Source organism: Strigops habroptila, chromosome 5, assembly GCF_004027225.2.
Source record: "Strigops habroptila isolate Jane chromosome 5, bStrHab1.2.pri, whole genome shotgun sequence".
In the NCBI taxonomy this organism is placed as follows: domain Eukaryota; kingdom Metazoa; phylum Chordata; class Aves; order Psittaciformes; family Psittacidae; genus Strigops; species Strigops habroptila.
Genome location: NC_044281.2, coordinates 13,379,387 through 13,407,301, shown reverse-complemented (window position 1 = coordinate 13,407,301; position 27,915 = coordinate 13,379,387). Strand labels below are relative to the sequence as shown.

Sequence of the window (27,915 nt, the reverse complement as noted above, 5' to 3'; positions counted from 1 at the left end):
CTGAAAGCTGCTGAACAACTAGAAGGAGATGCAATTAAACTGATCTGTTTTAAAAGCATAAAACTTTTCCTATTGTTAAAGCAAGGCCCAGAGCAAAGCCGCCTTTGAAAAGTGTGTAGGTTACTCACTAGGCTTTATTCTGTGCTATTTAAGCAGTATTTCAAGTATGTTCCTCCTATGGCCACAGCTATGGCTCTCAGTACTGCAAGCTGCAGCCTCTTGAGAAGGCTGAGCACAGCCAAGTAGCAGGCTTTCCCCACAGACCAAGTCACATGCACTCACAAGCCCAAGCATCAGCACGCTGCTTTCTGCCATCTCCAGCCTGGGGGGAGCCTAATATACAGTGACCACAGGGCAACTCCGAGACAAGGAAACACCAGTGGGGAGGAAAAGGAAGAGGAGTGGTGAGAACTTACAGCCATGCTCCAAAAACTAGAGCCAGAGAAGAGACTGGGGAGAGCTGGTAATTTTTTATAACCGTTGCTCCCCCAGTAGATAGGGCAGAAGAAGTCAAGTCTGGCATATTAAAGCTCATATCGTGTTCTGGTTTTAATTAAAGGTGCTGTCTTCCTTCCCTCAAACGGACTTCAATGCTAGTTTCAGACTGCAAAGTCCCAGCCAGCCGCTTAAGTACTGTTCTAGTGACACCATGTGGTTTCTAAGGATACTGTTGTAAGCAAGTGTTTTAGAGCAGCAACGCTCTGCTGGCCAAGTCCAGAGCCAAGCGAGCAACTTAGCCGAAAACACATGAGAGACACAGCAGGGATAAAGCACAAGACCTTCGGGCTTTATTCGTGAGCTGTAATGATGAACGTGTCATTTCCATATACAGTCTGCATATCGCTTCTGGACCACAGACCCTCTGCATCTTTGCCAGTTGGAAGTTTGATGGAAGCAGAAGTGATAAAGAGCTTCTAATGTCCATGGCCCAAAGCAACTGCTGGTGTTTGCTGTTGCCACTGACACAGACAGGCAGATCCTTAAAGCCTGAACTTAACCTGGGGCTTTGTAAGTTAAGTTTAAAGAAAAAAGAAGTTCCACATCCACCAAAAAAAAAGGTACTATAGCAATTCCTGCACTTTAGAAGCGTAGCCATCTTCTGTTAGCCCATTGTTTTCACCAGGTTCCTTGTTCCACCGCTAGAAAAAGAAGGAAGGCTGCTGCTGGTGCGAGCCGGATTCCAGGATGCAGCATTTCTCACATAGGATCTTGCGGAATAAACACAGAGATGTTTTTACAAGCTCGAGGTATGAAATTGTTTACTTAAAACACTGTGCACAGAAAGCACGCCGAAATCTAGACACCGCTCCAAGGTCCCAAGTAATACAAGAGTAAGTACTCTCCAGCTACAAAAACTTACAGCAGCATCCCATTCTCCTAAATAGCAGCTCTTGGAGACAGAGTAAGCCACAAACAAAGGAAGACAGAACATGATTTAACAGTACTTTGAGAATCAAGGATTGAATTGATATTTAAAGAACAGTTTGAGTCTCCTTGTTTCACTTTCTGTGCTGGCACATGCCCATGTGTATATGCCTCAAGGAGCCTTGATCTGTGTGAAAGCAAGTTTTCTTGTTAGGAACAGCTCAAGAACCATGACTGCTTTGGTACGCTTGCAAGTCAGGTAAAAACACCACTGATTTCTAAGTTGGCTTACTCTGCAATATTTACACACACACACAGCCCCCTGATCTCGTTCTTTGTTTCCCTATGCCTCTTCAATTCAGCAGTAACAGCAATAGAACCACTTTATAGCAGCTGTCTTTGTTGGTTTTCTCCTTTAAGTAGCTTCTTTTGCCACAATCTTCAAGTTGCAGAATGCCTGAACTGTTAGAGCATTTAGAGCTGGTGTCTTAGCTTATATATTTCATCCATTTTTACTTTTCAGGAGTTAAGGAAGTCATAAGGGGAAAAAACCCACTCTAATCTCTTTTTAGGTATCCCACAGAAAGTAAGTGTGGTTTGATTTTTAAACAACAGATCTTTTGATGACTTTTTTTGATGCCTGGAGATTTCTGCCATTTACATCAGTTTCAGAAATTACATTTGATAAAAAGTCAGTGGAAGACCCTATACAACTCTACTGAGAAATGAAGTAGAGGGTAGATATGCAGAACAGAAGTACAATCCTTGCTGTGTCAGACCAAGTGATCAGACAAGACCATCAGAACAAGAAGCCAGTGAAATAACACAATTGCAATTACATGCTCAGGAACAAGTGTATCGAGTAGAAATAAGGGGAGGATAGAACAGCATCAGTGGTTTACTAACAAAGCAGAGAGTCACAAGTCGTCCTTGCGACTACCCCTCTGTGCTTTGTAGATATGAACCTCCTTATTGGAGTCATAGTGGACCTCATACACAGAGAAACGTCCTCTCAGCATCCTCAAAAATCTGTGATCCCGTTCATAGCGGATGCGACAGGAAAGAAGAATCACAGTTTGCTCTGAGCACAGGTGCTCCAGCGTCTGCAGCAGCTCCGCAAAAGTTTCCTCCAGATAAACGATGTCTGCACCCAGGATGAAGTCAAATGCTCCTGAGGGGAAGTTTCCCAGGTCTTTTCCCCAAGTCAGCTCCTTCACCACAGCTCTCGGACGTAGCTCAGAAGGTAAGTTAGCCTGAACATTTGACTCCAGGAACTCCAGTGCTGCCGCCCTGTCTGTGATGGTGACATGAGCACCTAAAGTGGTACAGGAGTATACATCTCAGGCAAAGATAGTCCATGTCCATAGATACAGCATTGGGACTACAATGCTCTTAAGTCAAGCAGGCGGCTTAGTTCCTGTTAAACATTAACGACTCCCTTGAGCTGCCTGAGTAAAACCAAGCAAAGAAAAGAAGAAAACAAGCAAAAAGACCACTATCTACATATATCCTACCCTTCATCAGTCACTTAAGAATATAAGGTGTACTCCACATAAAGTTTTAGGGAACAAAAAGTATTTTCTAGAGCTTTTTCTTAGTGCATGAAGTACAGGAGTTACTTTCTGCCTTTCCACAGGTGACAACAAAGTAAGTTACAGGGATCGTTACAATTAGCCTACTCCAATTCTTTATTTGCTCAGTAGGAGAGAGGCATCTAGAGAACCTCTTTCACAGGCCAAACAAAAGTTATACCTATATGATAGTTGCATGGCATGACTATGTTTTGTTGAACTACCTTGCTTTTTTTATTTCAATAGGCACCTTCCACAGCCACTAGAGCTTTGAATTACAAAGTTAGCCTGGAACAGTTAGCACAAGTTAGTGCCCAGTCCCTGCTTCAGCCACAGGCAGATTACAAGCAAATCACTTTATTTATCCAGACCTTGGTTTTCCTGTCTGCAAGATAGGCTAACAAGGCTTACACAAGCGCAGAGAGTGGTTTCTGTCTGTAGCTTTATCTGTGCTGCCTACAAGGACAAGTGGAAGACAAGCGCAGCACTTGCTCCCTGGGGGAGAATGGCTGCGGAACTGAATGCTGCTGAGCTGAGTAGCATGGTAACAGGCGTCAGCCCTAACAGGGTCCCACCATAAAGTAAACTGCAGTGGCACCATCTCTGCAATAAATAACGCAGCAGGCTCTGAAGTCCTAACAAGAAAGGAAGATGACTCAGACAGGAAACATCACAGTTCACATATGTAGCTTTGGTGCTAACTTCTGTCCCATGCACGTAGATGTAAAAGTGTCAGTTTTAGTACAGCTGTAAATTGCTTTAAGCAAGCAAATAGAAAAGCCCTTACCTAATAATGTGGCCACTATTCCCAGCAATCCAGTTCCAGCTCCCAGCTCAATCACAGACCGATCCCTGAGATCAATGCCTCCCATCTCCAGATAAGCACACAGGACAACAGCCTAAGCCAAGAGACAAGGGCAATTAAGCACAGGGCTCATTTCAGTCACACTGAATACAGGATTTCTGATTTACGCTGAGACAGAAGGTTATGGGAAGGGTCAGGCACTTGAGGTCTGCAGCAAGACTGTTCAGCCCTGCTCTGCCTCCTGTATGCATGTGTGGTCTTTTTATGAGTTTTATGGAAGACTCTTGCAGGCAAAAGGAAAAAAGAGCCACAGAGGCTACAACTCAGATGTGGTAACACTGCTTTATGAATCCCCAAACGTAACAGGAAGCAGAAAGAGTTGTATTTGGAAAGGAAAAGCTGGGGGGTGTCAAGCACTGGTCAATGAATGCAGAATTGCAAAAGTCCAGGAGAAGGTTTCATAGTATCTTGCACTGTATTTCAAAAGGTTTCTGCACAATATGGGCACAACATCAGAAAGGACATAGGGAAAGTAAAGTATCATTACCTCTATCTGTTTGTAAGAAAACAACCAAAACAAAGAAAGAAGTAAACTTCTATCTGTTTGTATCTAACGTGTTGTATTTTACTTGATAAGGAGCTCTCTCCATAGCAAGTTCTGTCAAAGCCAACGTTGGGAAACACCAACAGCCCTATGCACCAATTCATATCAGCAGTTTGCTAGAATTACGCTTGTTCTTTAAAACGAGAGGTAAAAGTGCAATCTGTGCGTGGACAGAGACCAGACCGATGGGAGCCCGCAATTCCTACAGCGGTACCACCATGGACTGCCCTGCAACCCTGAGCCCACCACAAACCCCTCCGTTCTGGATGGCTCTTATCCCCAAGATAAAGTCTATCAATCAGCAGCCCTTGACACTACAAGCAGCAGTGCTGTGCTCTGAGGGGGATTAAGCGAACACCATGGGCCACTGTTGAGAGGTGGGTGAGAGTTCTGTGAGTTACCAAGAGTATTTCCTGTATTGGGCACTGGGCGTGCAGGGTTTTGGGTGGCCTGTTTCCCTTAAAGTCCTCCAGGATCTCTTAAGAGGGGGAAAAAAAGCTAGAAAGATCAACTTTTTCGGGGACAAAAAAAGGAGGAAGAAGAGAAAAAAAAAGGGGGGGGGGGAAGCCTTCTCTTAGCAATTCAACACTGACTAGTTTTCTAAGGTGATTCTGAAAGCCAGGACAAGGCAACAGGAAGGCATCAGCTACGGAAACACTTGGCTCGGTGCGAACACCTACCGCATCCCAGACCACGGCCGCCACCCCGAGCCGCCGCCAGTCCTGCTTGATGCGGATGGTGCGGCTGACGAAGTGGTAAGTGGCCGAAGGGCTGTGCAGCTGCCGCGCTCCCCAGCCCGCTCCCTCCTCGTAGGGGACCAAAGCCATCCCGCGGCGCGGCGGGGCCCGGCGGCCCCGGCTCACCGCGGCCTCCGCGGCCGGCGGGCAGCGGCCACGCTGCGCCTCGGCCCGCCCTGGCCGCTGCCGGGCCCGGGCCCGCCGAGAGCAGGGGAAGGCCCGGCTCCGCGCTGGGCCCGGCCCCTCGCAGCCCGGCCCGCCCGCTACTCACGCGTGGCAGCCCCGCAGCCGCCGCGGAGCGCCCAAGCCGGCCCCCAGCGCCGCGGCCTGGGGCGGGCGCGGCCTCCCCAGGCCGCCTCCCGGCTGCGGAGCGGCGGCGCGGCCGGCGGGCGGGGGGCGATCAGATCGCGGGTGAAGAGGGACGAGGCCGGGGCTGGGAGGTGCCCGGAGCGCTCCTGCTCTCAGCCGCAGCTGGAGAGGGAGCGAGGAGTGGGCAGGACGCATGGCCCGGGGCTGGTGCGGGACAGCATAGCCTTAGCAGAGTGGATATGGCACTAGGAAGCCGCTGGCTGGGTAAGGGCTGCGGCATCCCAGAGGGAAAAAGCATGGCACTGCTTCCTGCAGGAGGCTGGGGCTGGGGGGCATCTCGCATTTTCAGAGCTACGTGCCACGCGTAAAGGTACAAGGTGAGAAACATCCTGTGGGATGTTGTCTGCTGACCCCACTGCCTTTCTGTGGTTCCAGCCCATGGCTTTTGTTTCAGGGGGGGTTTGGAAGTTAGTGCACAGGGAAGGCATTGGTCTAGCCGACCGGCCTCATCCACTATTGCCAGCATGGTGAATGTTATGAACATGAACGACATGGTGTGTCTGCAAGTGTTCATCGCCAGCCTGGAAGCGGTCCCTCAACAGCTGAGTAACCATTGCTGAAACACCACGCTACTTGTGCTCTGACCAAGTCAGTAAAGCTACAGTTGTTCTTGGCTGGTGGTGTGGCGGTAATGCTCCTGCAGCGTTGTTTGTGCATGGGCTTCTCTTCACCTTTGGCTCTGTTTAATCTCCTGTTTGGCAAAACAACACAGTGCACCTCTCCTTTGTGTGTCTTCATCTCCAGTTACTTGAGCTTGCTCCAAAGGCTGCTAAAGGCCATGGGAGGGCCGGGGAAGTGTCCTGGCAGCACTTGCGCTCTGGCTGCCTGGAGGTGTTCCTGCAGGTACCCCACAGAAAGGCACAGGACTCCCAGCCATAATCCTCAGCCCCTGATTGAAACCAGGCTTCATTTGTGAAGGACCACACATAGGGAAGCGGGGCAGGGGAGCAGCATGCCTTCCCTGCATCCGTCTCAGTGGCTGTGTGGTTTGGCAGCTCCCAGTGGCACCGCCAATGAGGCAAGACCAGCCCTCAATGTTGGGGAGCGTAACCAGCTCCAGAAATCCTCCCCGCTCTTTCCCACAGGGAGCAGCAAATCTGGCTGGCACACAAATGCGAATGTGGTTACATCTAAAGCTGTTGATTTCAACAGAGTGGCTCCAGATTCATGAAAGCCTTTGTGGAGGAGCATTGCAGGCTGCACAGGGGTAGCAGGAACTAAAGCTTGTTTTTAGGTTCTGCCACTATACGGGAATGGAAACCAGAATTTCACTTGCCCCAAACCAGTTCATACTTGTCTTATGGCAACTCAGATTTCTCCAAATAAACATGCCAGAGCGGGTGCGATGATTCAGCTTACTGTGGGTTTATGTCCTAAAGTGCTGCTCCCTTGCCACTGCTCCCGCTTTGGAGAGTTTGAAACTGCTTGTGATATTATCTCAATGATTTTTTTAATTATTTATATAGGCAGTGTGGGAAAAGCAATGGGAGTGATTACACCTGACATGAGAACTCTGCATGGATGAGTTTTTGAGTCTCTTACACTGTGCCTAAACTACACCATCAGGCAAATGGAGGGAAACTCCCAAATGGCACAAAGCTTTCGCCTCCACCTCCTGTACCACATGCCAGGCCTGAGATCTCCAACTGAGATGTGGAGGAGTATAGCGAGGCTCCAGTGCTCCCAACTGCCCCCCACTTTCCCCACTCACTCCCCCCATCAGTTGTCTTCCCTACAGTGTTTCACAAAACCAAGGGTCTGGCTGAATAGCAACTAGAGCGAAAAAAGGCTGTATGTGAAAACTTATACGTTTGTTCCCAAAGATGATAATGCAGCGAGTGCTTTTATTCCAAGAATATGTTCTTCTAACTCAGATATCCCTGAATATCTTTGGAGCCCAGCAAGTTCTCTACCAATCCTGCCCTGCTTCCCGGAAGTATTTCCCCTTCCTGACTTCCATGAGCCTTAGACAGGAGATCAGAAATTACTTTCTAGATCATAACTGGATAGTGAATCTTTTACAAAGGAAGCAGGTCCACTGGAAGTTCAGTAAGGGCCCTGATTCCCCATGTTCATTCCAAGCCTATATTTACCTGCTTTTCCCATTTCCATATCCATTTTCTAAGAAGACACAGTATCCGGGTATTACTGTGGTAGAGAAAGAGATTTGATTTCTTCCACCCTTCCTGACAGTAAGAGGATAACAACAAAGAATTATGGCTAAAACAGTTGACCAGCACTGAAATGCTTTTTCTCTCAGCAGAGCTAGAGCTTAGCTCAACAGTAAAGGTGCAAGAACATAGCCTGATTCATCTTTTAAACACCGCAGAAGGCTGTAAGGACACCTAAGCTGCAGATAAACTTGTAAAGCAGGAAACCGCTGATTTTAAGGTAAGCAAGGAAAGTGTAAAGAAACACCAATTCAAGTCCATTCTTACCTCATTCAGCTACTTGATAGAGCCGGCATAATGTGTCCAATTATAAGGAAATCCTGCTGTTTCAGATGCAGGTAAGCTGCTTGGGGTAGTTAAGAAAAAGTGTTTAAGAGCAATGGTCCTTGTAATACTTAGAAGATCAAAGAATCAAGTAGATGAGACAGGAATGAGAATAGATTATTGTGAAGCTGTACTAATACACCTTCCTTTCTGAAATCTTCTCTTTCCCGATTAATATTTAAAATCCTCTGTTAGAAATGAACGTGACACATCTTGAGATAGTTGTGCAGACACTGCATGTAGCATTGCATGGCTGCGCATGGATTTCGGAGCCATCCATGATGTGGGGAAGATACTGCATCCCTCACGCAGTCTCTGGTTACCAAGGCAAAGGCAGGTATAAATAGAAACAATCTGATTCTTATGTTTTTTTAAACTACATCTAGCAACTTGTGTTGTTGATAACCCTCTGTCAGCAACGCCTCATTCCAAATGGTTCTGTTCTGCATTGGTGTAGAAACTTCTGGTCGTACACGTTCAATCCTTCCCTCTGTAAATAAATAGCAGCTACTTCTGGTTGTCATTCCAGTGAAATACGAAAAATGTCTCTTTGAAGTAAGGTTTGGACAAACATCTATTTTGCTAAAAGCTTTCATCAACCAAACCAACACGAGCTAACACAAAGCTTGGTGGAAACCCCATAAAAGCCAGCGGTCTTTCTCCCTAACTGTCACCATAAGTGGCCATTCAAATCACTAGCAGTGGAATGATGAAACAATTCTTACAGTTTTGTCTTCAGCAGTAGCTTCCAGATTGTCCGCACCACTGAGATAGATGGGGCGGTAAATCACTCGCTGTTAAATACAAAGGGAATAACCCAGAGATTAATTTGGCTGATGACAGCTTGCAGTTGCAGAATGAAGACGGCCTCATCTTGAAGTGATCTGGATCATCTTTAAAAACAATGGGGTGAATTACAAATAAAACCTGAAGTTTCTGCAGAAAGTGATAGGTTATCAGTAGACTATATAACTTGCTGCTTCAGCAAGATCCTTGCAAAAAATGTTCAATATTGAAACAAATGTATGGTCTGATCTAGCGTGTCATTTCCTTTACACACAGAGTTCCATTAAACAGTGGAGGTAATGATCAAAAGTACAAAGATGTATAATTTCATAAGTGCTTGAGCTGAAATGCAGGAAGTTTCTGGACTCTCTGAAGAGGGAGTAGTTCCCGTCAGTAACATTACATTCACGCCTTCAACCTTGCCTCTTGATAAACTGTCATACATAATCACCACATTTATTAAAATGTCTTGTTACAGAAAGATCACTTAGCTTTTAGTGGAATTACGTGACTGATCTCTCGAAGGCCTTGCAGGTCTGAAAGCTGACATTATTCTGAAGCTTTAATTAAGGAACAAAAAGCAAAATGAGTAGGCTCTTCACAGACCTGCAGCCTTATCCCTGTCTCCAGATGCTGGAGTTCTAAGCCATAAGATGCCATGTGCTGGGTCTTGTGAACCCACCACAGGGAGACTGATGCAGGAGCAGGCATCATTGCACATTGGGCAGGGCTGCTCCAGCAGTGCTACTGTGAGCACAGGGCAGTGGTGTGGAAATGGCAGCACGGTGCTCTGATTGCCCTCCTCTGCCAGCAGCTTCTCTACTCCTTGAAGATGGTTGATGGTTGCAGGCCAGGGTAACACGTGTGGCTGGTGTGCGGGATACTGGGGAGGGGAAAAATGCTGCAAAACACTGAGTGCGGATGGGGTCTGAGTGTGGATCTAGAGGTTTAATGTTAGGTGGCCAAATTTCTGATGTGTTCTACAGGTACCATGTCAGATAATTGGAGAAGAAATTACAGTGCAAGCAATGCACTGTTATAATTTAAAACTAGTTAACAACTACTAAATTAAAAACGTTTAAAAACAATTATATAGACAGGCAGACAACAGCTATAGCATTCATATAGATGCAAAAGCATCTGCCTCAGTGCAGAGGTTACCTTTTTAAAACCAAGAAGAATCCAAGTTTAGGAAAAAACATGGAGGTTTTAGTGTTATTTGCAATGGTAGTGGCAGTGTTTCTCTTCTCCACTCCTTAGAAAGAAAGACAATGGAGAAGGAGGAAGAGACAAGCCTAAGCAATTTCAAAGCTAACAGAAAGGGTTCTTCAGAACCGCCTTGCAGGCTTTGATGGCCCAGGGTTGGAATTAAATCTTTAGAAGTTCACCCTAAACAAACTTACTGCAGGGTTTATGCATGCAATTTGGTGTTTCTGAATGAAGTCACACATCTATGTTAATGTTTGTGTTAAAATACTGGAAAGCATTTTCCTCTTCCTCACAGGAAATTTGTACCCATGACCTGCAGTTTCTTACATGGTACATCAGAACAGTAGTTCTGCCAGCCCTCTGTCCAAGAGCACACAAAGTACATCTTTGCAGGCCTCTGACTTTCTTGGCTTGAGCCCATCTCAAATTCTCTCCTCAGGTACTAAGTTTCCATTAACTCTACCTTAGCCTTTGATAACTGTGAAGCTGGTTTTATTTTGCCTTAAGACAAAATAAAGTTGGATCAGAAAAGAGAAGCTAAGGTAAAGAAACATTAACTCCCATATGTCTTTGCTGTTGGTATCCCTGCAGTGATCCAGATGCTTGCGTGCTAGCCAAGAAGTCTCTGCATTGCCTGTAATGACATCTTAGATTGCTGCAGAGGCAAAGGACGGATTTAATCAATGACACGAGCACTGCAGTCTCTTTATGCTATGAAACAGAGGCTCCTGGCCCTGATTTGCATGACTCACTGCTAGCCAAGGGTAGTACAGAGGATTTTAAAGCATGAAAATTTAGAGCTACTAAAAATCCATCTTGTGTGTTCTGAACGACCTCACTGGTTACTCTTTTTCCAAAAAACATTGGGATTTACTATTTCCCTAACTATTGTTTTGCTTCAGGCTTTTTCCCTTAAATGGCCATAGTCTTTATGTTACTTATCAGCTTCAAAAGACGATCAGGCGTGCAATATTTTTGTCCTGTCAGCTGGTAGTGGATTTCAAAACAGGATGCCTATTTTTTCCCCCCATTATTTGAAACAGTGAGACACAGAAGTCTGAGCTTTTGTTTGCAGTTGGTTATACAGGTTCAACCTGGTGATTCATTCTTCCTGCAGCTACATTTCCAGGAAAAGACAAAGTCCTGGCTCTTCTCCAAGTTATCCATAGACTGCTTGAGAGTAAGATCAGAAAGCACTCCTTCTCCCACAGCTGGGACACTTTCTAAGAAGAGAGGAATTGAGCGCAACACATCCCAGAGCTGGTGTTACGGCCTTGCAGAGGAGCAAGAAGGCACATGGCCTTGGAAAGGCATGTGCAGTACCAAGTCAAGGTGCAGATAACAGCATTATTTACATGATTTAAGATTCTTGGCCTAGTGAAGCACAACTGAACATTTGCAAGGAGTCACTCTCCATTTCTGGGACTGATGGTGAAGCTGGGTGGTTTGTGGAAAATCCTGCAATTTCATTTCTGGCATGTTAGGAGACTCAGCTTCTTGTTGCAGTTGATATGGGCAAGAACGTACCCCTGGATCTGGGAATTTTTCAAGAGTTGTTATTCAGTTAGGAGCTGGTAACTATGGTTTCAGACATCTCCTCTCGCGGATACTGCTGCTCACAGATGAAGGGAGGCCTCGTTTTCCATCATGAAGCAAGGGACTACAGGGTTGTGTGGTTATGAATGTAAACTCTAAGCTTTCAGAGAGGGAGTTAAATAAAAACATGCACAAATCTACCTCCAAGTAACCATCACAGAAAATGTAAAGACTTGTCTGAGAAGTGGAGTTCCTTTGAATGCAAGCAGACAGCGGCTCACATGTACAGGGCAAACAGGCCAAGTAAAGAGACAGAATTATCTTCCCCTGTAAGCCCACAAGCCAAAACACAGCTGGTAGCTAATATTAGTCCTGTCAAGCCTGACGGTCTTCATTTATTATGCACCCTGCAAATAATTATACATATACTTAAGCTTATAGCCCAGAAGCTGCAGTCAGTAGCTGGCAGGGTACGTTCCTCGCTGGTATAGATCCTTTGACCTTATTAGACTCAGGAGTGAATCTGGTCCTTTGTATTTCAGAATATATCATAGGTCTTTTTCATCTCCGCATCTCAGACATATAGATTGCTCCCCCCTTCAGCTGTCATCACAATCTGACTTTGGTTTTGTTTCTGGATCCCGCCTGGCCTTCCTTACAGGCTATGTGGAGTTCTCCTGACAATTACAGCAACTTCCCCAGAGGGCTTAAATTATGACTCGTTTCCCACATTTTGAATAGTTGCTTTCCTTTCTGTGAAAATTAAAGCAAACACACTCTCTCCCCACCATGCATTAGTAAGAGTTAAACACGAGCCATCACTTGGTGGAGGAATGCAGGCCTGTATGATGAGCTTGCTTTCTTTAGGGAATAGTGACATTAAGTGTCAAATTTATAAACTCCCATCTGCGCCAGCATTAACACACGCTGGAATCCATTCGGCAGTCAGTACCCTTGAGCTATTACTTTGTAGGTTACATGTAGGTCACATTTTCTTTGTGAATGCAAGAGAATTACTTTTTATCTTCGTAAAAGCAAGATTCAGGTTAAAAGATAAAAAAAAAGAAAGCAAACCTACAACGCCAGAACAAGTCAAAAGCTGCTCTGCTCCTCTCTTCCCTGGGAGAAAGATGCAGGATGCTTTTGAGGAACAGACATAAGGACTCCACTGAAGTTACTCCTACCCTTGTTTTCCACAGAGGTGCATCTCGCCCCTGACAGCTGTAGGACCTGTGTCCCTGTCTTGACAGCATCCATCCATGCTCTGGGTGCTGCACATCACTGGTCTGCCCACCGCAGCACGAAAACCTGCTGTAACCCCCTCGCCAGCAAGTGTTTGTCTGCACATCAAGGCATGTGAGGAATAGCTGCCAGGTGGGAGAAGGGATGCTCTGCCCGAGCCAAGCCGGCACAGTGCATGGCTGCCGGCTGCAGTGCGGCAGCAGCTCCTGCTGCATCACCCTGCTCTGTGCTCAGAACCTGGCCAGCACACTGTGAGGAACTTTATTGTTATGTGCCAACCATCAGGATACTGCTGAGAGCTGGTCCTTCTTTCCCTTAAGGGATTGAAACCTGTTAGGTATGCAACTGAAACAGGAAAAGAGAAAAAACTAAAAAACCCAAAATGCCTTCATTCAAGGCTCACACCTGACTAAAATCCAGGACTTTGGTCTGTGCCCTTGTTGCCTGAGTTATCCTAGTCAAATGCAGCACCAAGGCAGTGTTCAAATGAAACTAAACATAGCCCCTAACAGGTTAAAGGAGCATGAATGCTCAGCACTAATCCAAACTACAAATACTGCATGCATTTAAAGCTGAGCGGTAAACTATGTTCTCATCCCATAATACAAAGCTTTCACCATCTTAAGAAGTGTTTGCCCAGTGCAGAAGATGACACAAGTTCTTTCTGATTTGTTTGAATTTTGTCTGCAAACATGTAGGTTCAAGCCCCATTCAGAATAGGCCATAGCCTGTGATCAGGCCTCTTCACAAGTGCCTGCCACTGGCTCAAAGAGAGGAAGCAAATACACCCATGAAACCCGTTTCCATCACTTGCAAGTCTCTCTTTCGTGGTGGTTTTCACCCAGTACAACTTGAAGCTGGAGTGTCCTTCCCAAGGAAGATGCAGAAATGGCATGCTGCCATCGGTGGGACTGGCACTTCCCAGTGTAACCCTCCACTCTTCCCTGGGAATAGCATCAATTCTCACCCGTTATGTGGGACCATCTTATTGCTACTCTGCAACAGGACTTAGTAATCTTTAAAGGCCAGTCTTGTAATCAGGAGAGCTCAATAAAACTTACCTACCTCCCTTGCACCATCATCTGCATTAGGAATTGCCCTACTGTGGCCGCAGCCCTGGTGAACCAGGACAGCCCTGAAACCAGGTGTGGGGTGAGCGCTGCAACTAATGGGAAACATTGCTGGAAGAGTGGAAAACAGTTCAGTCCAACAGGTTATGTAAAAGCACAGTATTTGGTATCCGTGAGCGAGAAGGGGTGCTGCCCTCTGGGTGCCCTGCTCAAAGAGAAGGGGCAGCAACTGAGGGTCCCGCGGCACAGAGCTCTTCTTCCCAGAGCAGCAGGAAAAAGGGGTTGGATCCCAATGGTCTGTAGTAAGCTATTTTCAGCTTATGTATTTGTTATCGCCAAGATCCGCCATCCAAAACGCCTACTTATGCAAAATGCAGAACTAGGTATGTGCTGCCCATTGTACATCAAAGTAATTGATTCTTTTAGAATGGAAGCTGTCTGATGATTCACAGGGTAAATCAAGCAAAACAGTAGGAAGACAAGACAGAAAACAGGAAGAGAACCAGGACTAGTAATAAATCATGGTAGATGGTATTCAGTATATTGCTGGAGCAGTAAGTCAATGGAGTGCTAAGCTGCATGAATAAAAGATAATGTGTTTCATCTCTGCAGGGTGTTGCTCAGGCTATACCTATTAACAGGATCTACCTGGTTCTGCAGAAAATACGCACAGCAACAGGTTTTGTCATATCATCCTGATAAATCAGATCGGTATTAAGATTTTAAGAGTTAATTTGCCAAAATGTAGGGGGAAATGAATATTCCTCATTACCGCAGCTACAGGCAAACATGCACAGATATGGAAAAATACTCTTTACTGGTGTACTGAGGTATGTGGAAGCGGAAGCTTAAATTCTTCTGGAATGACGGGGAGGTGGGACGGTTTGCTGTTTCTGTGATTTCCAGGGATTAAAGTCAGCTTCCTCTTGCTTAAGACCTACATGAACAAGGCTACACAGGGAAACAGACTACTGATTTCTTTCCTCCCTCTGCATGTTTGTATAAATCCTAATACTCTACAACAGTGCTAGCATGGGGGAAGAGCAGCCCTTGTCTCTTCCCCTTTGCAGCATTGCACACTGAGAACAAGTATGAGACCCATGGGAAACTTCAGCCTGTGGGAGGCAGAGGAACTAAAACCTTCATGCCCAAATAGCAGTGAGACACGTCACATACTCCAGCCACTCCAAGTTCCCAGCATTTTTCATCTATTGGGACAATTATGTGGGATTTTGGCTGCTGGGGTTTTGGTCACGGTTCTCGGCCGCCTGGTGAGCCACTCATGCTCACTGCTTCTGCACCCTTGAACAAGGATTTTCCACTGCCCAAAACCACAGCTCTGGCAAAGGGCTCCCTGAGGCTGCTCCAAAGCACAGGCTTAGCAGAGGCGCTCGCTGTGGTGGTACCCCTCCACCACAGACAGGCAGCCCCATCGCATACACTGGCGTGGCTGCAGGGACCAGGATGGACACAGTTTAAGAGATGGGATGCTCAGTGTCATGGCTGTGTGGCTGGATGTGCGGATTTGCCTGTGATTCCTACCACCGCTCCGCGTGGAGCAGACTCTCCTCTGCCGGCACCGAGCTGCTGGACGGGGCTGGAGCACAGCAGGCGTGCAGCTTGCTCAGGCACTGCCACTTTTAACATAGACCCAGCCAGCTGCAGACAAGTAAGGGAGTTGCTTTTCTGGGGTAAGAGGGTAAATTACCCCAGTTTATATTAAATAGTGCAGTGCAAGCCAGCTCTTATTCCTGCTTGAGAACTAATTACTTCACTAAACCACACCAACTCTCCAGCTTTCTTCTCTTCCCCCACCATCCTCACCAAACATCAGTGGATGCGATGCCAGAGGGAAGAAAACACCAACTTCTGAATGGCTGTTTGGCATGAGGCCCCTTTTCTCCCTCTCTGACACAGGCGAGTCTCCATTTCCACTCAACCGTTGAGTCCCGTCCTTCCTACACCTGGGGGTACGACCTGCTGTCCTACAGCTTTGTTCCAAGCAGAGTACAGAGGGTATGGAGGGACGTTGGGCTGAAGTGGTTCAAAAAGCACTGAAAGCAAATCTCCTCCGAGGCCCTCATGTAATCCACAGCGAGGTTGGATTTCTATGGAGTAACAAGGCTTTACAGACTGTCAGCAGCGTGTAGAGAGGCTTAGCTAACGCAGTTTAGAGAACTTGCCAGAAGTGTAAAAGTGTAATTCGCCAGTCTGAAGGAATAATCCTCATAGAAGATTATAAATCATTTAGTTCCTCCCTTTATTGTGCCTGGGATTAAGTTGTACAGATTCTAGAAATGCAGCACCTATGACTTCCTCTCTTCAAAGAAACCAGGCATGGTTTTGTCTGAAAACTCTGCATCCACAATCACATGAGAGAGCCAATGTTAGGATTTGTTCTACAAAATAGAGTAAAACCCTGAGCCTGCCTATCTCTGGAATAGCTGCCAGCATGATAGCAGTGTTTTGTAATACTTTGTGTGTTCTTGAGTCTTCTGCAGAGCCATTCTTCTTATCAGGGGCCAGAGTTAAATTTCTGTAGCGATAGTGAGGTGATCCATTGCAGAACGACCTGTGTTCGTGTTTATCAGGGCCTGACTGCTGTGGGTATCTTGCCCTCTAATCCATCTTCCCTGGAGTGTATTTGCGCATTCCAGTCCTCTGAGCAGCTCTCAGGTAGCCGAGACTCACCAAGCAAAAACGCAGCTGCTGCTGGAGACTTTCCATACAGCGGAACAGAGTCCCCGGGAATCCCAGCGGCCACGTATAAGGTTTCGTCCCCAGGCTGCACGCGGGTAACGCACAGAGCAGCAAATGTAAGCCATAAGCGAGCAGCACTGCTTATGCTCAACCGTTTTGAGGAACTGTAAAGTTATAGAATCACAGAATCATAGAGTAGTTTGGAAGAGACCTTCAAAGTCACCTAGTCCAACCCCCTGCAGTGAGCAGGGACATCCTCAACTAGATCAGGTTGCCCAGAACCACATCCAGCCTGGCCTTGAATGTCCCCAGGGCTGGGGCATCCACCACCTCTCTGGGCAACCTGTGCCAGTGTTTTACCACCCTCATTGCAAAGAATTTCTTCCTTGCGTCCAGCTGGAATCTCCCGTCTTTTAGTTTAAAACCATCACCCCTCATCCTGTCACAACAGGCCCTGCTAAAAAGCATCTCCCCAACTTTCTTACAGGTTCCTTTTAAGTATTGAAAGGCCGCAATAAGCCATCAGAACTGATCACAGAGCTCCCAAGCGGCTGCTGCAGCCCCCAGATCAGCCTGGCACCCCATAGCAAAGGCCACCCGCTTAGCACACATGGGGATGGGTGGGCAAAACACCCCAGAACAACCCAGGAGCCCTTAAAAACCTTTAGTAAGTGGGGTAGGGAGCCAGCATGGTCACAAACAGCCTTTTAAACTTACAAGAGCAGCATGGTGGCTGCCTACATCCCGCACTGAGCCTCCCCGGACTGCTGTACACAACCATTGTGGAGGCAGCGCACAGCATGCAGGCACGGTATTGCTAATAGTATTATATGCATGTATCTGTTTTATTACACCATATTATTGCTTTTTATTATTTCTTGGGCGACACGGTTTAGTGTGAGGCGTCCCTGCCCATGGTAGGGGGTTGGAACTGGATGCTCTTAAGGTCCTTTCCAACCCGAACCATTCCATGATTCCATCCTATCGCTGTTACACTATTACTGTGCCTTAATGCTACTGCCGCCACGCGCGAGCCAGTCGCGCGGGGACCGCGACTGGGGGGCGTGGCCGGAGGGGGGCGTGGCCTAAGGGGGGCGGGGGGCCGGGTCCCCGGTCCAGCTCGCGGCGTGTGCGTGCGCGCGCGCGCGAGGCAGGAAGGGGGGCGGGCCGGCAGAGGCGCGGCGGTGGCGGCGGCGGCGTGACGAACGCCGCGCCCATTGGCGGAGCGGCGTCACGCGGCACCCCGGCGGGAGGCGATTGGGTGGGAGCGAGGCGGGGCTGGGCCGGGCCTCACCCCCCCCCAACCTCATCCCTTCCCCTTGGGGGCCCCCCCCCCCCTCCTCCCGCCGCCCCCCCCGCCCGGGGGCAGGTGGCCGCTGGCGCGAGGTCGGTGTGTCGCCGCGCGCAGGAGGCTCGCGCGGCCGCCGGGGCGGGCGGTGGCGGCGCTGAGCGCGCCCCGCCCTCGGCCCTCCCTCCCCCCGCCCTCCCGGCGCCTCGGCTCCCCCTCCCCCGCCACAGCCCGCGGGAGCCGCGCAGCCGGGGCCCGGCGGGGGAGCTCCGAGCTCCATGGGCAACACCGTCACCTGCTGCGTATCCCCGGACGCCAGCCCCAAGCTCAGCCGGGCCCGCGGCGGCGGGGCAGCGCCTGGGCCCGATCGCTGGGCGGACGCGTACCAGGCGGCGGCGGCGGCAGGCGGCGGCGGCGGCTGCTCGGGATCGGCGGAGGCCGAGTCGGGGGACTCGGATCCCGGCGGCGGCGGCCCGCACCTACAGCACATCAGCGACCGGGAGTTCCCGGATGGTGAGCGGTGGGGCCGGGAGGGCGGTGGGGGGCGCCGGCCACCGCATCCCCACCCCGCAGGCGGCTGTCCCCGTGGTGCCCCCCCCCGGCCCGCCCCGCCGCGGGTGAGGTGCCCGGGGCGCGGCGGTTCCGCGCCCGGGGCGCGCCCCCTTTGTCCCGGTGGTGGGGGGGAGCGTGCGGTCCGGCGAGCCCCTCGGGGGGGAGCGGCCTGCCGCCGGCCGGCCCCGCGCCGCGCCCCAAGCAAAGTTCCCCGCGGCTGTCACCGCGCTGACAGCGCAGCGCCCGGGTTTCCTGCGGGCGCGCCGCCGAGCTGCCGCCGACGGGGCGAACCGGCCGCGGGTCCGGGACCTCTGCCCGAAGTACCGCAGCGGCGCGGCCGCTGAACGAGTAACCCGGCCGAGGGCGGAGGAGCGGCCGGTTTCCCCCTGCCCCGTGGTGACCTCCCGCGGTCCCTGGCTGCCCCGCTGGCCGGTCCCGGCTCGCGGAGAACCCCAAAGAGCCATGGCAGAGCCCCGTTTGAGGTGGAAGTCTGGCTTCTTGTTTCTCCTTAACTATGCAGTCGTGACTCAGTCGTAATGCTCAGGCAGTTAGCAAAAGCTGCTGCATTTCCAGCCTCTGTTGAACAGGAGGAAGGAAGAGGGTGTGTGGGGAGTAAGGGAATTAAGAATTACAGAGATTGTGTTCATATGACATCATTGTGGCTGGACGGGGGTAATTTGTAATCTAGCTATGCAGGGTGCTCAGTTATAGCTGTGGACTCATTACACCGACATTCCTTGTCGTGCAGCTCTCAGTGTTCCCAGTTTGCTTTCCTCGAGCTCATGGGAAAGGACGTGTTTGCTGTTCAGGCTCCTTCCAGTTCTACCTGGAGCACTGGTGTCACACAGGCTTGCTCTGTAATACATCTCCTTTTGAGACATGCCTCTGAAGAGCTTGCAGGGTTGCGCTGCAGTGAGAGTTACAGAGACAGCATGTAACAGGTTTGGGGTGCTCCCGTCTGTCTGTATGTTCACGTGATACCGTAAGCACACAGTGCAATGTAATAGCTTATGATATTCAAAACTCAGTTTAATTAACAAGCTTCTTGCTATTCCTTTTCATAATTATGACCACACCTATATGAAATACGTTCAGTTGAAAAAAGATTGTCTGTCTGACGTCTTTAATGTACAAGGCATACAATAAGAATTCATGGGCCCTCCATACTCATCTTGAACTTAGGGAAAAACATTTTTCTTACCAGAGAGAAACTGGCTGCCAAAGAGTGTGGGGAAACCTTCAGAAATGGAATTATTAAACTCGCATGGTTCTGCACAGCACCATATGGTGCAGCTGTTACAGAAACGAGATGGAACGCTCAGCCCCTTGGATCTCCTTTGAGACAGCTGTGCAGTACAGCAGTAGGAGAAATTATATTTGCCATCTCGGAGAAATAAAACTTTATTTTTGTGAGAAGATACTACAGAAATCTGTTAACTCTCCCATACTTGTTAAGGGAGGAGGAGATAAACCCTGAAAATTCTAATAAGTCAAGCAAAAATGCCCAAGCTAAATAAATCTGCTCAGGAATAAGGGTTGTATTTGTTTGAATCTTTAGTATGTGGTCATGTCAGTAGCGCTGGGTAACTAGGCTTAATTGTGAATTCATCCAGATTTTAGGACTGGCCTTGAAGTAGGGAAGTATTTAAGTTTTTGAATTTGCATACGTGAATAATGGTGTGTAGTGAAGAATAAGACAGTAGCTGTCTGTCACAGATTATACTTTTGTGGCTATGGAAACTTTGGTCTTGAGGCAGGAGGTAATCCTAAAATTAGAACTGCGTAAGCAGTACGTGTTTTAGGTGATGTTAAAGATCGCTTTTACAGCGGTATGTGGTTCAGTGTTGCGTGGCCTCAGAATCATCTGCTACAGATGATTAATGCTACTTTTCTACAGTTTTCCAATTGATGTGACTGTTTAGGGCTGCAAAAAGTATCAAAGCTTGACATCTTTATGAAAATGCAATTCCATATGGTCAATATTAGGAGTAAAACTTCTTGCGTTCGTTTTTGAATGTTATAGAGCACTACTTGGGTAGGATGGTAGCAGTTAACTTCAAAACATAAAAATCATTATTTGCAAAGTCTGAAATTGAATGTTACGAAACAGACATTATAATGAGTTTTTAGGTGATACTGCTGTTTAATTTAAGACCTTCTATGAAAATAATAAATCTGAAAATGCAGCGCTTGCATATACCAGATAGCTAAACTTATCCGTCTTAACTCTGGGATATAAAAGCTGTCAGCATACCCAAACCATGCAAGCAGCCTGCATTAGTGTTAAGTAGTCCAGCAGTTTCACTTGAGGGATAAATATTCTATATCTTATTAGTGCATAATATCATAGGTTAGCTAAGATGCCAGTCTTGTCAATAATGGAAGGCTGGGGACCTCCTGGCTGGCCTTTTCTTGAGTGCTTTGGCAGGGGGAAAAGAGAAAGCTGCAGGGAAAAAGAGTCAAGATCATTTTGGCTATTTTTGTTCCATGCTGCTTGCTCAGTTCTGGGAGTTTCTAAGAACACAGCTAAATATATCAGAAAGCTAGCATCCAAATGTGATGGAGATGCTTCATTCCTTAAATTTTCATCTTTTAAGTTGTTTGTTGTTCTTAAGTCTGTCTTAATACTTTTGCACTTGTTTTGCTAAAATTGAATGTTTTGGTTGAGTCAGGAATGCAGAAGTTACCAACTGAGCCTTGGACTTTTTGTTTTGTAATGTTTTGTCGTGCTTTTTCTTAGGGAGCGGAATGTAGTCCTTGCAGGTCCGTGCTCTTAGATGAGGATTATGCAGTAGCTTCTCCAGCACACTACTTAACAGGCACTGCTTTCCAGTCAGCACCAGTTATATTGTCTGTATCAGATCAGAATTAAACAAGAAGAATCCCACTATCTTAAAATAGGAAGGTTTTAAAGTGGTATTTATGTACGACAAAAAGGGAGTGGTAAGTGGATTAGAAATAAAACACACTGTGAAAGTGTAATGTTTCAACAAAAGTTAATTCAGACGGGAAGGGATTGCCAGATCCACTGCTAAGACAGAATTTGAAGGATGACTTTGTATTTAATGGTTCTCAAGATCCTGAGCCATAACCTGTTCAATGCATGCTTTTCCAGAATGAGAAATAAGCCTGTATTTGTGGTATGATGTGCTAAGCCAAGTTGCATTATGTAAACAGGAATAAATATAACTTTGGAAATGATAGTTTCTTCCACATAGGTTCGTGCCTAGTATTAATGTTATCGAAAGCTGAAATAAACCTGAAGCTGATAGTTGGCTGTTCAGCTGCGCAGTAAGTGTTCCTTCTTCCAGTGTGCAAGCAACAGTCCGAAGCTGTCTGAACTGACCAAAAAGGCTTTCCTATCTAGTTTTAGAAACGGCAGCTCTTTGATCTTAACGTGCTATTTGAGCTGTGCTGGTTGCTGGTGTGGGTTCTTTTTTGTTGTTTTGGTGTTCCCCCCTGAAATGTGTGTCTGCTAATCTTTATTTTGGCCTTGGTTTTTTTCCTGTGGCTTTTTTTTTCTTGGTTGTTTGGGGGAGAACTTCTTTTGGCTGACACTTTCTTGCCTATCCCTATGTTTAAACATAGATTTAGCTTTTCATAAGTTCTTTGATCCTTGGATAAAACTAGAACACGGCCTTGCTTGGCAGACTTCTCTCACTTGTGCTTGAAAACATCTCCCTCCACCTCTGCTGTTTACTGTGTTCATGATTTTAAGCAGAGCTTTGCCTGATTCACATGAACCAAGGGAAAGATTGTTGACCTACTGAAGTGGTGGGACAAAATGAATTTATACCTTCACCTGGAGAACTAGAGGGTGGGCAGGGGGGTGGAGAACGACAAGGGAAAAGACCATCAGGAATGAGAGAGAATGGCAAATGGAATCAGGAGGGGTGCTGAGTGGGATGTGAGTGGGATGTGGTTATCACACAGAGGTTAGATGGGAAAACAAGCAGAAGGAGGTTTGAAGAGGAAGGTTAACAGAGAATGAAGTAAGTGAGGTGTACCTGAACAGGCTCAGAGTAGTGCCTAGAATAACTTCAAGCAACTTTTTGCACCTACTTTTCTCTTTTCAGCAGCCCCCTGGTTCTCTAGAGGCTGTGCCGTGCTGAAAGGGGCAAGCTTCAAGTTGCCTGCGTGCTGCAGTTATTAAACAATGTTGAGCAGATTCCTGAGTGTATTGATTGTGGTCTGATTTCACCAACAGCTTGTCTATAAACTGCCTTGCAGAAGGTCGAAATACTGTTCATTTGTTCCTCTCATATATAATGTCAGCTTACTTCAAGCATGTGGTTGGAGTTTTTTCTCCTGTTTTGTTTTGTTTTAAATCCTGGTTAAAATGTTAGTAAGTTAAATAATAATAATAATTTAAAAAAATACAAACACTTTGATGCAAGGATTTAGCTTTCTGAAGCCAGCAGTTTTCAGCACAGGAAAGTCTTAACCATCTCATATTGTTATTTTGCTTGTCTTTATTTGAAGATCTGTAGCTGTGTAAACTGACAAATACCATTGTCTAGTTAGACATATATGAAGTTGGAGGTGAAAACCATCTGATGCTCTGGCCCCTTTTCTGGTGTTCCCTATCCTTTCTTGTATTTGGTGAGTTTTTCACCTAACTTATGCTAACTTACTGAGAGTTTCCTGTAACTGACTAGGAATTAATTACAAAGATATTTGTAGCAGTTGCAAACAATATGTGGTCTTGACAAATGTGAAAGAATGGACTCTCTGTGAGCCTGAAACACCTTCCATGTTGCTGTCTTAAGATTGCCTAATCTTATGGCCTTTGTGAAATGATCTGTAAAGTGCCTGTAGTGAAAATGACTGAATCGCTAGGTCATTCAGAAAAATGCTGAAATTGATCTACAAATCTGGTAACTGGAAATTGAAATTATCATCACTTGTATAGCATCTATACTTCTGTTCTTATGCTTAGGCGCTACTGACAGCTAAGGAATCCTTTATCCTTTTCTCTCTTCACTAAATCTTGGAGACTTCTGCAGCGAGTAAGTTTGTGAGAGCCTTAGGTTTTTAAGAATAGTTGATATGGAACACACATACATGAAACTCATATGGAAGGAGACTGGTTTGTTTTGGTGCACATGTTTCTTCAGGCTTCCAGTATAACAGCTATAATAACTGAGAGATTTTCATGAAATGGGAAATATTGAAAGGAAATACATGGCGAACGCAAGGGGTTTGCCGAAACTTGCGGAACTAAGGAAATGGAATTAATTTTCATCTTGATTTTTTTGAAACTAACCTCTAGGATCCCTTCTTCGTCAGGCTTTCTTTAGGACACTTTCTCTTTTCCCTCCAACCAGTCAGGGTAGATGTAAAGCAACAGAAGTTTTGTGACTAGGAGTATCTGTTCTCTGAAGTGCGATCAGTGTGATGAGGTCATACTGAAAAGCTGACTAACAGGGGAATGAACTCTTGCACAAGCCAGCAAAACACAAAAACCTACTCCTCCCAAATTCGCATTACACATTAAATGAAGGTTTCTGACAGTGTTTCTTCCACATATACAGGAAGAAGTGACTCTGGGAGGCAGGAGGAAAATTCGACTAAACATTAAGAATCCATATGCTGGATCTTGTAGATCCTTGCCAACAAACTCTTCTTGAGATTTCTAAATATGTTTGGTTTTTCTTCATTACAGCTAGAGTTTGAATGTGCACTTTTATTTCACTCATTAGAAAACAGTGTTTTCAGAAGAAAACTTTGAATGTTTTGACTTGAAGGGACAAACAAGGATGCAACTAGCTTTAAAAGCTCGGTGCTATTTATTTAAATGTGTAGTAAAGCCAGATTAATAAAATTGAAGATCACACTTGCAGGTCATGCAAATATCAGGTTTACCTCAACAGCTTATGCAAAAGTCCCACTGTCAAGCAGGTAGTGTTCTGCAGTGTTTGATGAGCTGTGTGTGTATAGCACAGCTTTGCTTCTGTTTGGAGTTCTGAAAGGGTCTTGAGCCATTGCAGTAATCAAACATAGTTGTTGAGGTTTTTTCCAGTGTGAAAAGTAACACTGTCTTGTCATCAGATGTGTCAGTCGGAGTCAGATAATAAACTGCTGAATGCCAGCTTCTTTCAAAGACCAAAAAAAGCTTTTCTGTAAAATTGTTGGACATGTTTTGTTATGCAGATAGTTATTCTTCTTTTATAGAACAAACTGCAGGTAAGCTGGGAATCCACACAGCCACTGTAAAGAGTGACTGTTTGAGCTTGTGCCTAAAATGGCACACAACTTGATGGCACTGTTAACTTTCCTAAAAGCCCAAATTTCATTTGAAGTTTGCATTAACGTGAGCGATTGGAAGGGGAGAAAAAACTTAACATGTGCCAGACCCATCAGGTGGCATATGACACTTAGCACACAGTACAGTGCATCTTATTTTGGTTACCTGCAGACACTAGATGAAGGGAGCATGTGAGGAGTTGTTACGGGGAAGGCTTTCCTTACGCTTGCAGTTATCAGCATGAATCTAGGATTATAAAACTTGTTTGATCTTTAATGTGTACAGTTAGAAATTTTTGCTTTGGCATATCAATAAAAAAATTAGAGCTGTGCAGTTCTTCTTTAGCTTCTGATGGTAGTGAATTGTGTTACACATGAAGGTCTGTCTGGGGAATAAAAAGCAGAGAGCACATAACCAATTCTTTCTCCTTGTATTTTTGAATGGTCCTACATTAAATGCAGTACAGAAACACGTCTCCCGACAAAATATCAGTAACTTCTAAGATCTAGCTTGTGAACTGCTCTTTTCCTTCTAGTTCCAGGATAAAATCCTAGGGTCATCTAGTTTTCCTCCCTTTTAACTGGTCCTGCTTTCACTGTGGAATTTGGGGCACTTCTGACATCCTGCTGTTCTGCCTAGCTAAAATGTGTAGAAGTGATTATAACCCTGGCAGGTACATCGTGAAACACTTGGAAGCCTACTTATTTCCTTCAGTCCCAGGAAAGCTACTTATTCTGTATGGTGGAACAGATTTCTTCATCATGTTTCCCCAACAGGGGCTGTGAACCGAGGAATTTGCTATGGAGGCCGATGATAGTGGTGTGGATCCTCCTACGCTTTAAGAAATGCAGGATCCTGTATTGGTTTTTTAAGCCACAGAAATTAATTGATAACTTAAACCCTGGCTAGCCCACTGTGTTTAGTAGGTGATCTGCACTTTTGTTTTCTAAATTATTCTGATTTTAATAGCAAATTTGAAATGCTCACTTTGTCAGTTTCTTGTTGAAGCAGCCCAACTAAGGAGTGTGGTATAAAAGGGCAAATAATTCCTTCTTAACTAAGAGAGCTTGTTGTATATTGAAGTAAGTTCTGCAGCCTTCTAAAACATCACAGTGCACTTAGGTACGTGCTGGATATTGATAATGATACTGCTGTTATTGTAGTAGTGCCATAAAAAACAACTGTCAGATTTTAAACAGCTTTACAAAATACTTCTGTGTGTATTGTGTAAAGTCAGGATCTTTACAAATAAGGATGTAACAATGAGGGAGGTCAAACACTGGCACAGGTTGCCCAGAGAGGTCGTGAAGTCTCTGTCTGTGGAGATATTCAAAACCTGACTGACACAGGCCTGGACAGACCCTAGTTGAGCAGGGGGTTGTTGGACTTAGCTGATCTCGAGAGGCCTTTTCCAGGCTCAACAATCCTGCCTTTCTGCGAACAAAGGCCAACTGTGTGGATTGGTTTTAGTTGTTTTCTTTTTAAATAGACTTGATTTCCTCTAGGGAGTTAGGAAGGAGTGTTTTTAAGGGATCTGTGCATATGCAAGTGTTGGTTAAGATTGTTTTCACCAAGATTTTCCCTTAAAATAGAGTTCCTTTCTGAGAACAGGTTGTGTTTGAAAGCACTTTGTTACGCAACAGATCCAGTCCTTTATGTATTCAAATTTGCTTGTATTAGTTATGAAAACAGAGCAAGTTTTGTGTCTTTTGAGTCCATCCCATTCCCGAAGAGAGATGTGTTTTGTTGAAGATGAATAATCGGAATATCAAAGTGCTTTCATACTGTCCAGATCTGGTGAAGGAGCCACCCGTGGAGTCTTTAAAGGATAGACTAACCTGTGTGTAACTGAGGACATAACAGGAGAAGGCAAATGGAAAACCACCTCTGTGTGCTGGGTTCTGTGGTGAGTTTGAGGTGGCTGGTGAGGAGTAAACACAGGTTGAATTTAGAAACCAGAATTGTAACTTTTAGGAATGTTTGGGGGAATGGAAATAGAATAACATAATTTAAAGGACAAATAATTTTATATTAAGTTACTGTTAGGAATAACATACTTTCTGAAATGTATTGGCAAATTTGTTAGCCTAATTTGTTTTATTATTTTTTTAATCGTTATTGGGAGTGTTAAGTAACTCACATCTTTCACACTGTAAGGTAACGAAATATGAGGGAAGCTCAAATATTAATGAAAGCTAGTATCCCACTGAGCAAGGGAACTCTCTTTACAGTAAGAGATGATTTTATGATTTAATGCTTTAAATATATGCTGTATCAAAATGTTACTGCTGTCTGGTAAAGCAGAGGATGGAGCTAGACCTATTAACGAAATGCAATATTTTAGTGTTCTAAAGTAGTGAAATCGTCAAAGGGCTGCTATTTCGTAACAGTGACATCTTTGACTGTCGGCTTTATTCATGAGAAAATATATGTAGCATGATGCAGTGTATAAAATGTGTTCTTAATAGTTAGAAATCACCCGTGGAGGTGTGTAAAACAGCAGATAAGTAGCTAGCATTATAAATTCCTAAACCCCATGTCTTACATGGCATAGATGAGTAAAAAGTCTTCCTGCAGATCATGTGTTGAGGAAAGGACGTGAGATCTTGAGCTGGGGGCAGAGGTTTGCTTTTCAAAGTAATATGATCTGCCCCGTGGGGAACTGTGTGCTCTCATCAGCGCATGGAGCGTCCAGCAGCAGCAGAGGTAGCTGAGATTGCCTGAAGGGCAAGCAAGCTGCAAGGGATTCTCGAAAATCAGGATGGTGAGAGAGGGAAGTTCAGGCTTCTCTGTGCTCCAGCTGGAAATACGGTTGATCTCACAAGCTTGGTAGTACCACGGCATTGAGAGAAGCCAAGGAAATAAGGGGGAAAGTTGTTCTTAATACACACCTCTCAGAAGTGCAGGGCCATTGTAGCACAGCGGTGTTACTGTGCTGCTCCCACAGACTTAATTTGTGGTGGGAATCTTCCTTTCTCACCTCTCTATCACTAAGTGTGAGGCTCTGGTAGAAAATGTGTTTTGACTTCTATTGAGTTGATAGCCTCTGGAACAACAAATGTTTTGGACTTGTTTTCTTGCTTTTTATATCATTGTGTTGCTTCTCTCATTTCTCTCATTCTTGATTCTGCATGTTTTAATTCCTGTTATTTCTGTTCATCCCGTGGCCTACCATGCTGCTTTCTTTCCCTGCTTTCTGTTTAGCTTGAGCTTTCTGTCATATATCTTCTGATGTAGCTTCTAATCAAGACTTACCCTTATTTTCAGGGCTAGATATCTTGGGTTTGGACTTGTAAGTGCTACCACAGTGAAGTATTAGGAGTTATGCTTGGTTGCGAG

General features: G+C 46.0%; 2 protein-coding genes and 1 long non-coding RNA gene across 5 annotated transcripts in view; 2 read left to right on the top strand and 1 right to left on the bottom strand.

Moving 5' to 3' along the window:
- Nucleotides 1-531: 531 nt before the first annotated feature.
- METTL21A (methyltransferase like 21A) lies at nucleotides 532-5,687 on the bottom strand. 2 transcript variants are annotated; one of them, XM_030489002.2, is made up of 3 exons: nucleotides 5,026-5,687; nucleotides 3,724-3,835; nucleotides 532-2,680 (listed from the first exon to the last, which is right to left on the bottom strand). In XM_030489002.2, exons 1-3 carry the CDS (start codon nucleotides 5,170-5,172, stop codon nucleotides 2,283-2,285), a joined length of 657 nt encoding a protein of 218 aa, XP_030344862.1. In that variant the 5' UTR covers nucleotides 5,173-5,687; the 3' UTR covers nucleotides 532-2,282. The 2 variants fall into 2 exon arrangements, with proteins under 2 accessions (XP_030344862.1, XP_030344863.1); XM_030489003.2 differs by having other exon boundaries at nucleotides 532-1,208.
- A 2,029-nt stretch (nucleotides 5,688-7,716) lies between these two features.
- Nucleotides 7,717-11,677, top strand: LOC115609151. The gene is made up of 3 exons (XR_003991763.1): nucleotides 7,717-7,842; nucleotides 10,237-10,380; nucleotides 10,533-11,677. It is a non-coding gene; the product is annotated as an uncharacterized LOC115609151 (long non-coding RNA).
- A 6,151-nt stretch (nucleotides 11,678-17,828) lies between these two features.
- CCNYL1 (cyclin Y like 1) overlaps nucleotides 17,829-27,915 on the top strand; it is a 33,227-nt gene continuing 23,140 nt past the window's right edge. Inside the window, exon 1 of one of the 2 annotated variants that reach the window (XM_030488999.1) lies at nucleotides 17,829-18,290. In XM_030488999.1, coding sequence (XP_030344859.1) covers nucleotides 18,056-18,290 — 235 coding nt within the window. In that variant the 5' untranslated portion in view covers nucleotides 17,829-18,055. The remainder of the gene's footprint in view (nucleotides 18,291-27,915) is intronic. The other variant, XM_030489001.1, reaches the window with a different exon arrangement.

Bases quoted from the DNA above. Each gene is read 5' to 3' on its own strand.
- METTL21A (XM_030489002.2), bottom strand. From the start codon at position 5,172: ATGGCTTTGGTCCCCTACGAGGAGGGAGCGGGCTGGGGAGCGCGGCAG. The intron at 3,836-5,025 runs GTAGGTGTTCGC...CTCTTGGCTTAG, and splicing joins CGGCCGTGGTCTGGGATGCG to GCTGTTGTCCTGTGTGCTTA. The intron at 2,681-3,723 runs GTAAGGGCTTTT...GTACCACTTTAG, and splicing joins AATAGTGGCCACATTATTAG to GTGCTCATGTCACCATCACA.